General features: G+C 36.8%; 3 protein-coding genes across 5 annotated transcripts; 2 read left to right on the top strand and 1 right to left on the bottom strand.

Annotated features, from left to right (window-relative positions):
• The first annotated feature begins 832 nt into the window (after nucleotides 1-832).
• LOC105690162 (ribosomal RNA-processing protein 8) lies at nucleotides 833-2,715 on the top strand. Of its 2 annotated transcripts, none has more exons than XM_048656065.1 (4): nucleotides 833-1,021; nucleotides 1,131-2,050; nucleotides 2,140-2,376; nucleotides 2,467-2,715. In XM_048656065.1, the coding sequence occupies exons 1-4, from the start codon at nucleotides 947-949 to the stop codon at nucleotides 2,678-2,680; spliced, it is 1,446 nt and encodes a 481-aa protein (XP_048512022.1). In that variant the 5' UTR covers nucleotides 833-946; the 3' UTR covers nucleotides 2,681-2,715. The 2 variants fall into 2 exon arrangements, with proteins under 2 accessions (XP_048512022.1, XP_012263158.2); XM_012407735.3 differs by having other exon boundaries at nucleotides 1,125-2,050.
• Nucleotides 2,716-3,104: 389 nt separating this feature from the next.
• LOC105690153 (helicase POLQ-like) lies at nucleotides 3,105-7,987 on the bottom strand. Its single transcript, XM_012407721.3, has 14 exons — nucleotides 6,922-7,987; nucleotides 6,669-6,847; nucleotides 6,412-6,588; nucleotides 6,231-6,330; nucleotides 5,951-6,147; nucleotides 5,726-5,871; nucleotides 5,370-5,604; nucleotides 5,156-5,296; nucleotides 4,661-5,072; nucleotides 4,339-4,592; nucleotides 4,065-4,238; nucleotides 3,858-3,971; nucleotides 3,636-3,770; nucleotides 3,105-3,560 (listed from the first exon to the last, which is right to left on the bottom strand). The coding sequence occupies exons 1-14, from the start codon at nucleotides 7,736-7,738 to the stop codon at nucleotides 3,477-3,479; spliced, it is 3,165 nt and encodes a 1,054-aa protein (XP_012263144.2). The 5' UTR covers nucleotides 7,739-7,987; the 3' UTR covers nucleotides 3,105-3,476.
• A 148-nt stretch (nucleotides 7,988-8,135) lies between these two features.
• Nucleotides 8,136-9,411, top strand: LOC105690222 (nuclear envelope phosphatase-regulatory subunit 1 homolog). Of its 2 annotated transcripts, none has more exons than XM_012407854.3 (4): nucleotides 8,136-8,306; nucleotides 8,403-8,474; nucleotides 8,543-8,677; nucleotides 8,906-9,411. In XM_012407854.3, the coding sequence occupies exons 1-4, from the start codon at nucleotides 8,279-8,281 to the stop codon at nucleotides 9,061-9,063; spliced, it is 393 nt and encodes a 130-aa protein (XP_012263277.1). In that variant the 5' UTR covers nucleotides 8,136-8,278; the 3' UTR covers nucleotides 9,064-9,411. The 2 variants fall into 2 exon arrangements, with proteins under 2 accessions (XP_012263277.1, XP_048512025.1); XM_048656068.1 differs by having other exon boundaries at nucleotides 8,531-8,677.
• The last annotated feature ends 666 nt before the right edge of the window (nucleotides 9,412-10,077 follow it).

Genomic DNA, 10,077 nt, shown 5'->3' with positions numbered 1-10,077 from the left:
TGTCTAGCCCCTCGCAACTCGTCGAAATGCATCGGTTTGTTGACACCGACCTCGAACCTTAAGTTGACTGGAAATTAGAAACAGAGAGAGACTGCAATCGTAGTTAGTGTGGTTCCAACCATGGTGGAAAGGAAAATCAGTTTGTAATAATCCGATAGCGGAACGTCACCAAGACGTATACAAACGTGGCAGATAGGAGCCTGCTACATTCCGTTATTAAATGTGATTATTTGCTGACTGGTTGCAAGCTGACTGGAAGCCACTAGTAGATGGATTTCTAGCCCTGTGATATACTGTTAACTGTATAGTAATGTAGTATTCGGGTTAGCATATAATGCAGCTGTATTCGAGATGACAACCGATTCCTTTGCGTAATTGAGTCAATGCTCGAATTGCAGAAATTTGCCAACGTATCAAATTGATACTACGCCAGCTGTTGTCACAGTGATGTGTAGATAGCTATGGAAAAGAATAAGGACCTCAGACGTATCATATCCTAACAAATAATTGTAAATCTTTCTACGCACGAACGAAATTTTCAGCTATTCAAACCAATTAAGAATAATAATCAAATCGTTAACTTTATTTATTAACTTGAAATGTTCGTAATTCATATCAACACCTTCATAATTCTGTTTTTTTATATTAAATAATTCTAGGTATCTGTATGACTGTACGTACAACCTCAAGCTTCTTTTCTCATACCCTTACGCTAGTGGTCTTTAAAATTTAAAAATCACCGCAACTCGGAGACCGACGTATAGCGCGACCTCACGGTGATGACCGTAAATCATTTTATTCACCATTGGCCAGGGTTGGGGGGGTTGGGGTAGTTTGTTGGTGTCTGAATTATAGGTAGTCAGCTGATTTGGAATGAATCTTGAGCGGTAACACGTTTCGTCGACCACGTGAATCATTACTAAATTTTAATAACCAATTCTCAATAATGAGTATATTTAAAGAAAGTGCATGGGAAACTGACGAAACAGGGGACAAACTGACGAAAGAATTTTTATCAGATGTAAGTTTTCACAGATGAAATGAAATCCAACCTAAAATATTATTTCGGTTACTTTTGAGTTGTGTATATCAAATTTGATTTTTGTCTGTATTTGTTGCTGAAGAAAAAGGTGGGTCCAAAAGAAAAGACTAGAAAAAACGTAGGAAAGAGGAAGAAAAAGGCGAAAATTGTACAATCGGATACAAACTCTGCAGCAACCACTAATCAAAATGAGAGTGGTGTTGAAAAGGTTAAAAAAAAACGCAAAGGTTCTGAGATTACCATCGACCAAGATATTATCAAGAAGTGGAAAACAGAATCAATGAAACCAAATATATCCAGGGGCAAGACAAAGGAACCTAAAAATAATTCCAAAGAAAAAGAAATTCGGAATACTGAAACAAAAACGGGTAACAGTAAGGAGCCTGTCTCTACTAAAGGATCCGTAGCAAAGATTTCTGACGTGGAAAAAGTTAATAGCAAAAGAGAAGTTAATAATTCTGTCATACATTCTGACCAATGTGCACCGAATTCAAGTACTTCAGATGTTAAAACAAAATCACAAATTCGAAGACTTAGACGGAAACAGAAATTATCACATAGTACAGCCATAATATCAAAAATCAACGGAACTGGTGATGGTTCTAAACATTTTGGAAATGAAGTAGAAAATTCTGTGGGTAATATTAGCAGAACTGTAAATAAAAAAGGTTCAACTATTACTAAAAATTCGAAAGACTTGAGGAAAGCACCGTTGCACATAGATAAAATACATAAACTGCTTGCTGCCAAGCAGGACGAAGCTTCCAAAACTTCGAATGGAAATCTTAGTACTCCTAAATCACTGAGGGACAGAATGTTGGCTAGACTCAAGTCTTCGAGGTTTAGATTCCTAAATGAACAAATGTATAACAGTGAAAGCTGGTCATCCAGGAAATACTTCAAGGAAGATCCAGATGCTTTCACAGCTTACCATGAAGGTTACAAACTTCAAGTCGAACAGTGGCCTTTGAATCCTCTTGACAATATAATATCATCAATTAAAAGAATGTAAGATATGGATCAGTCGCATTGATTTGCTATCCTCAAGCTGGAATAAGTGGTTATCTCAGTTCTTTTTCATGTTTTTGTACTAACAGGCCGAAAGACTATGTCGTCGCAGATTTTGGATGTGGAGAAGCACGGCTAGCTGAAAGCGTTGCACAGAAAGTGCATTCGTTAGATTTAGTGGCCATAAACGACAGGGTAACTGCTTGCGACATGGCACATACTTCTCTGCTGACTGCAAGAATTGACGTTGTTGTCTTTTGCCTCTCCTTGATGGGCACTAATCTCGCAGACTACGTAAAAGAGGCAAACAGAGTTCTCAGAAAAGAGTGAGTATAACCGCATATATACATATATAAAAAAGTCAGAATTCAGGCTATATATTTATTTTAAAAAATTGTTTTGATCGCTTTTTCCAGTGGAATTCTGAAAATTGCCGAAGTTGAAAGTAGGTTTGAGGATGTTGATGGATTCGTGAAAACTTTAGGGAGTTACGGATTTGTTAATACCTCAAAAGACCTATCACACAGTTTATTTTACTTTATGGATTTTAAAAAAGAAGCAGACGTCACGAAAAAGCGGAATAAACTACCTCCTATAACATTAAAAGCGTGCTTGTATAAAAAACGTTAAATCGGGTCGTAATAAATTATGAACTATTGCTTAAATATCATTCAGTCTTAAATATAGGTAATTTGGTAATGTACACTTGTACCAAACAAATGGGCGGGTACTTCCTCACAAAGAAGCACAGCAACCATCCATGGAGTATTTACTATATGTGCCAGCTTAACCAACATGTCGGATTTCACACATGCCGTTCTGTGTAGCACAATGTAGTAAAGTAATATGGTAAGGAAATTATCTTATGTCATCTCTGAAGAGTTACCGAAAACAAGTTACTTCCTTTCTTCGGCTGGTTGAGAGATTTTCAATCTATGGCAATTTATCGTAGCGCAGTCACGTGTATAGTACTACGCTCTGACGTAAAGCTGCCGTAATATTTGACTTAAAAAAATTAATAACAGATATGAGGCAAAGAACAACAGATTCGAAGTAACTGTAGAAAAATATATATTTGCTTCGAAACATCTTGGTGAACTGTGAATGAGATTCAATTCTGAAAACACATTGAATATGGGTTTTCGCTTAATAAAATAACAGTAAAATTGCCCAATTCACGAAAGAAATAATCTCGAATTATTTTCGATCTTTCGAAGTAACTAAAAAAAAAATAACGGGCTATCCACTTCGTACTCAACGGTACGATACGTTTTTGATATGTACATTAACAAATTAAACAACAATTTTTTTTATGAATACCACATCACAGTCATTGAATCACTACGTGATTTTCGTTATATCCTTAGAAAAATCGTTATATCCTTAGCTTCGTCCGAGCCAAAATAACTGTACTGGAATCTTACGACTAATGAAAACTTGATAGATCGATGCCTTCCAAAACGTCAGCTGCCTCATCCCTCAGATTCTCCACTTTTTCCAATAATAATAGCTGCAAACATGACGATCCAAGTGAGACATGCATAATCTTGACAGTTTATTACTTGAAAATATTCATTTTCATTACTTTTGCAGCAGCTATAATCTGGATAGCAATACGCATCGGCATGTTTTCAATCTTTTCACACATTTCCATAGGCTCAGCCAGTGCTGTCATTTGCAGGGTCTTATATCCGGCATTGAACAACTGCCGTGCTCGTCCCTGCGTGAGAAAATTTAAGCCATTTTTTCAAATCGTTTACATATCATGCAGAGTTATTTTTATCGGCAGTGATGCAATAACACCTACTATTTTGACGGCTGGAAGCTCCATTAGTGGTTCAAGTTCTGCAGCACAGCAGTGTGACAGTCGTTTACCAAAACTGTGTAACAGATCTCTGAATGCCCAAAATTCGTCCAATTCCTAAAAAAATGAACATCATTAGTCAACATACCACAATATTTGGAAAAGCTTGTGAATTCTTTACATTTAAACATGATCAATATGTGTTCATACTTCACAGAACCGTTCGACGCATGATGCAAAAGAGGCAGAGGCGCTCATTAGATTCTGTACTATTCCTCGATTGACTTGATACTTTGTCGAAACAAAATGAATGGATTGCTGATTCCATAATTCGTTGAGCATTAGGGTCAAATAAAACCTAGTTACCACTCTTTGATCGATGTTCTATGAATGGCGAGAATGAACAGATTGAATAGGAAATTTCATTAATAGGCAGCATATTCGTATTATGGATATTAATTTGAGTAAATACATGATATAGCACCTTTGGAATCATCCCAACTCTCAGCTTGGCCGCTACCGTTTCATTGATCCCTAAAACTCTTGCCGTTGCCATCTGTACACGAGATAAGCCACACACCACATTATAGTACACATTGCCTGATGGTTTCACTTGGTCGATAAGATCATATGGAGTCACAAGATACAAAAGGTGCAGACAATCTAGCAGGACCAGCTGGTTTTGGGCAGTTTTTAAATCCTTGTAGAGCAAATGAGCTCGACTCAACTCAACGCATCCTTGAAATACGAATATTAGTTTTATATGTTTGATTGGATATTTGCGGAAAAAAATTACTCAATCGCACCTTTCATAGCCGCTCTTCCTAGTTTACATACTTCCAATTTGGTTTCACTATTAATTTTTATAATTCTTTTGCCAGTTCGAGGTGATTCCTGTGCTGTACTGAGATTGTGTTGCGTTGTAACAACAGTTATATTAGGAGCAATATCGCTGTAATCTGTGACTTGTTTTACTCGAATAACACCAGATTTCATTAGCCTGGAAATTGCGTTGTCCGCTACTTTTTTTATACTAAGGTCTAGCTTGTTCTGTTGTATACCAAGTAATGTCTTTTCGACAATTTTATGCAAATCTGACCTAGTTGTTGCCATATTAAGTAAAATCATACTCAAGATAAAGTTATTTATTCCTCTGTCTTCGTGAGTATGCATCGTACTAATGCAATCGTCCATTTTAGAAGTTAACAACTCTTTGACCTGGAAATAAAGTCACTTGCTTTTATTCGATGATTGGATATTACGCGAAATTAGAATTTCTGAATTTATACCAACTACGATACCTTAGGAATCTCGTTAGTTTTACAAATCAGTATGCTTTCTCCAACATCTTTCATACCTGCCCGTCCAGCTCTTCCAATCATTTGTTTATATCGGCTTAAGTTCAGGAATTGATGTCCAATATATGGGTGCCTCAGTATGACCTTCACAATGATATATTCACAATGTAATTTGATATGACACAACAATATAAATTTATTAGAGTCAGATGCCAACCCGACGAGCTGGTAAATTGACGCCAGCAGCCAGGGTTGAGGTGCAACAAATCACACAGAGTATTCCAGAACGGAAAGCTTCTTCAAGCAAACGTCGTTCTTCTGACATCAATCCTGAATGATGGTAAGCTACGCCGAAAGGTATTGTTTTGCTCAGTACCTCACATATCATACCTTCAGCTGAGAGTGCTTTCATCAAAATGAATTTTTCTTTCACTCTGTGTTCCTGTATAGATCTGAAATCACATCAAAGTGACTTTGAAAGTCAGAAGTAACGAAAAACACCGATCTACTTTTGTGATGATATCGAACGGATATACTAGAGCGAGTACTAGAGTCGTGATTGAATGTGATTACCTAAACAAAACTTTGGTCAACAGCATAGCTACATTCTCACAATTTTTACGGGTTGGACAAAATATGAGGCAGGAGTCTTGTGGTGCTATGTCCATGACCAATCCCCCGAGTTTATCTGGGTCAAGTCTCGTAGCTTCTTCAGAATACTAAATCAGCAAATCAACAAGGACTAATTATCGTGTTTCCAAGTTTTTCTGCTGCTTCAATTTGGCAGGATAAACTTACAGAATAATTAATTTTCTTGAGGTCAGTTAGAATTTCTTCCTCTTTGAGATTGACTAACCAAATATCGTCCTCACATTTTACGTATTCTTTCAATTCCACTGGCCTAAAATCTTTTGTGTAGACTTCCGCATTTAAAAAGCTTGCTATATCATTTAAATTCCCTATGGTTGCGCTCATTCCAATGATATGGGGCTTGCCTAAGAAATCATTCGGATTAGAGGTATTCTACTTTTACAGAGGCTTCCGACTTTAAAGAGTAAAACACCTAATTTGAACTCACTTTTGGAACACATTACTTTAGCCAAGAGATTTTCTAGAATGGCTCCTCTACCACCATCTTCCCCCAATAAATGTAGTTCATCAATGACAATCATTCCGACCTAACGAAATTAGTTCTCAGTGATATTGGGTATATGTTACAGCCATTTATAAATCAAATGTTCGACGAAACATCAAAGTACCTCAGAGAGTCGTTCCTTCTCTATCAAGCTATTGATGAGACCCAATCCTTTCTCAATTGTACAAACATAGATCGTATTCTTCCTCCTTCTTTTACGAGGTGGATACTTTCCGTTCCCAGCTGCATATTCCTCTATGAGAAAATCCAGCTCAAGTGCAAATGGTGCCAACGAACGAGCCTGTGTAAAAAGAACAACATATGCTGTACATCAGAAAAATATTTTGTTGACAGAAATTTCAATTAAGTATAAATACGCACTTTTTCTTGTACAATTGCAATGAATGGAAGTACGAATATAGCATTTTTTTTATTAGCAACAACTTCTTTGAGCATCAACAGCTCAGCAACTAAAGTTTTCCCTCCGCTTGTTGGCAGGGCATAGATCAAATTTCTGCGATCATGAATTGCTGCTAGATTTAAGCATTCATCTTGCCATTCTGCAAAAAATATGAGTCATCACAAAAACGAATATCTAAAAGAGAATCTAAGGACCCAGATCTACCGGACTTACCATAGAGATCGGTAATCCCTTTAACCTTCTCTATTATGTTCTTTACTTTTTTTGGAAGCCCGTAGAATGAATTTTGATCAGGCAACTGTCCACAGTGAGTAAAATCTGTTCTTGGTATCTTGTGTGAATTATTTTCTTTATTGGGAGTCAGAGTACGTCGTCGATTTTTTGAAGCAGTATAGGAAATATTTTTATCTTTAACAATAAGATTCTTTACTTTAGGTGAATTTGAGGACTGATGATTCACAGGAGCTAACAGAGATCGTTCGTGGATCTTTGTTTCAGTTTGTTTGGTATAATCGAATGATTCCAAGTTATCAAAAGCTCGAACTATCAGGCTGTCGTCAGCCCACTCTGATTTCTCCAACCCTGAGTCAGCAATAGTTTGATTCAGAGGATGATTCTGGTGTATAGAAATTTCTGTAGTTTCAAAAATATCCTCAAGTTCATCATACGCTTCCACAGCTTTACGAACCAGTGTTGATGATATGGAATCAAATTTATCTTCTGTTCGATAATTATCTACAGTCTTAGTGTAATTGTGTTCTTGCGTTGTTTCAACATTGTTGATACCGTTGTTATTTTGATAATCAACATCATCATTTATCACACTACTGAGGGCACTTTGATGACGTTCAAATTGTTCTTCAAGATTTATTCCATTCAGTACTGAATCATCCATGGAGAGCAAGGATTCCCCAAAGAAATCCCCAACCAAGTGATTATGTTGTAATGTAACTTGGGCACCAAGTGTAAGACTATTATTTCTATTCATTTTATGTGTCAGAGAAGAACCTGAATTGGATCTCACAGCCATTTCTAAGCAATTAATTTTTTCTTGAGGTAGTTGTTCCAAAATCAAACTTCAACTGGCGATCCGGTTAAATTATAAAGCACTTAAGTTGAAGAACTTCAGTTCACGTGGTGTGATAGGAATGTTATTGATATTGTGGCTGTTATATTAAAGTGAAATCCAATGGTAAAATGATTGTTTACAAGAATGTCGCTTCTGCTCAATTATTATCACACCTGGCTAACTCCTCACTCCTCACACACTGCGCGTCGACTGAAAAACGGTCGTTGGCTCGGTCAACGTCAGAAATAACGCAAAGTGGGCTTGTATGAATCGCCATCACGCCATCAAATGTACGCGGGATTATTGTACTTCCTCCCAATAACTTCTACCCTCCCACTCGAGTCATCTGCCCTAGGTGGTGTTTCGGAACGCAGCCGTGGTGGTGGATTGCTGTCCACCTCAGGGTTCTGCTAAACTAGTCCTTATTCTGTACTTCAGGTTTTACAGTTTTTATACCTTAAATTCGTCGATAAATTGTAGTTAAGTTTTTTTGAATTTATAATGTCGTTAGATCAAACAGTTTGTGAAGGTGAGAAATTTTAGTGAGATCGTTAACAATGTTGTGGAAAGATCAATAAAATTGATGTAGCAATTTGTAGGGTTATATCGCAATTCTGTTTTCTAGACCTGAAAGCGTTTGAAAGGCGTCTTACGGAAGTCATATCCAGTCTCCAGCCTTCGACTTTACGCTGGAGAAGTATGTTATGAAATTCATATCATATCCTTGTTCTGAATATGATATACATGGTGTAGTCTTATTTACAGTGCTGCTAGGCATCATATCCATATGTACCGCGGTCGGAGCCTGGCATTGGCTAACAGACCCCAATACCTCAGCTGTCTCGTTCACCCAAAGTCTATGCAATCATCCTTTTTTCACCGTGGCCAGTATCGTATTAGGTAAGAACATATACTCTATGTTATCCCTTGAACTGTACATGAAAAATTTAATAAAGAACATCCTCAGCATATTGGCCTTACCCTTTATTTTCTGCTATCTTTGAAGCAATATTTTAACTACCTTACAAAAATCATTGAACAATTCGTTGTCTAAAATAAAAACTAGTTGAAAAATATCTTGTTTTTCACAACAAGTGATTCATGCAAATTATTTTGGGCATATTTCAGTGATCCTGTTCTTGATGGGTGTACACAGGAGGGTAATTGCACCAAGTATAATAACTCAACGTGCTAGGAGTGTATTAGGAGATTTCAATATGAGCTGTGATGATACAGGGAAACTTATATTGAAACCAGCGCGAAATGCACATCCCCATGAAAGCTAAAACAAACACTATCAGAGTGATGATGAATAGTAATTTAACAACTGAGCGATAGACACAGCCATGCTTCTTGTTTACAAGTTGTTCGGGGTGATCTCTAAATCAATTTATAGCTCCTAACACCTGAAGCATTGGATAACCGTCCTTGATAATAAAATCTATCCCTAGCAACTGCTAAATATGAGAATGTATGTCTAACATGAGGCATTCTCTACCAGGCGGAAAATGTTGAACGTCTTTGATCATCAATTACTGGTCACTGAGCATGAATCATATTGATTTATTATCTAGAAGAAATTATTATGCGATTGTATTTATAACAAATATGTGTATAAAAAATTATAATTTGAATTGTTGGGCAATTTATTTTTTCATGGTCTTGCGTTGGTTTATCTCTGGAAAAATATCTATCCATGGGTATCGAGGAATGGGTGCTGTTGAGGTGTTCATGTCCCCAACAGAGCCCTTGCAGAAACAAGTTGTTAGTGAATGAAGGGCTGGGGGTATATTTCGATTGTCTATTTGGTGAACCTATTCGTTATATATCGATCAAATAGTTACATTGTAGATAGGATAAGTAAATTTTTGCACAAATCTTTATGTACCACTAATCAGAATGATACAACTTGCTGGAGATCATGCGCCTTCTGGGCCTTCGCTAGAAAATAGTGAGGTGTTGTTGCATCGGATAACAAAATGAGGATGAGTTGAGATACATCATTTATGGACATTAAAAATATCTATATTTCATCATTTTAACATACATTAAATAGTCTTGTGTCGTAATATTCAGGAAATGTTTTTGCACGCGTTGCAGTATGAAAACAGTTATCGTAGATAAATAATGTTACGTCAATCACGCAGTGGAAATATGATTTTTGAGAATAAAGGATATTTTTGGTGTGCAATAGTGACGACTTGATGGAACAAGGATTTGTGTTTCTCATTTTATGATTTGGAATTGATATATCGGTGGTGGGCTTTTTTAGGCTTTAAACTTTCCATTTTAGGGGAATA

This window comes from Athalia rosae, chromosome 5, assembly GCF_917208135.1.
Source record: "Athalia rosae chromosome 5, iyAthRosa1.1, whole genome shotgun sequence".
In the NCBI taxonomy this organism is placed as follows: Eukaryota; Metazoa; Arthropoda; class Insecta; order Hymenoptera; family Athaliidae; genus Athalia; species Athalia rosae.
The sequence above is the reverse complement of the archived record's forward strand: the minus strand, read 5'-3'. Positions and strand labels throughout refer to the sequence as shown.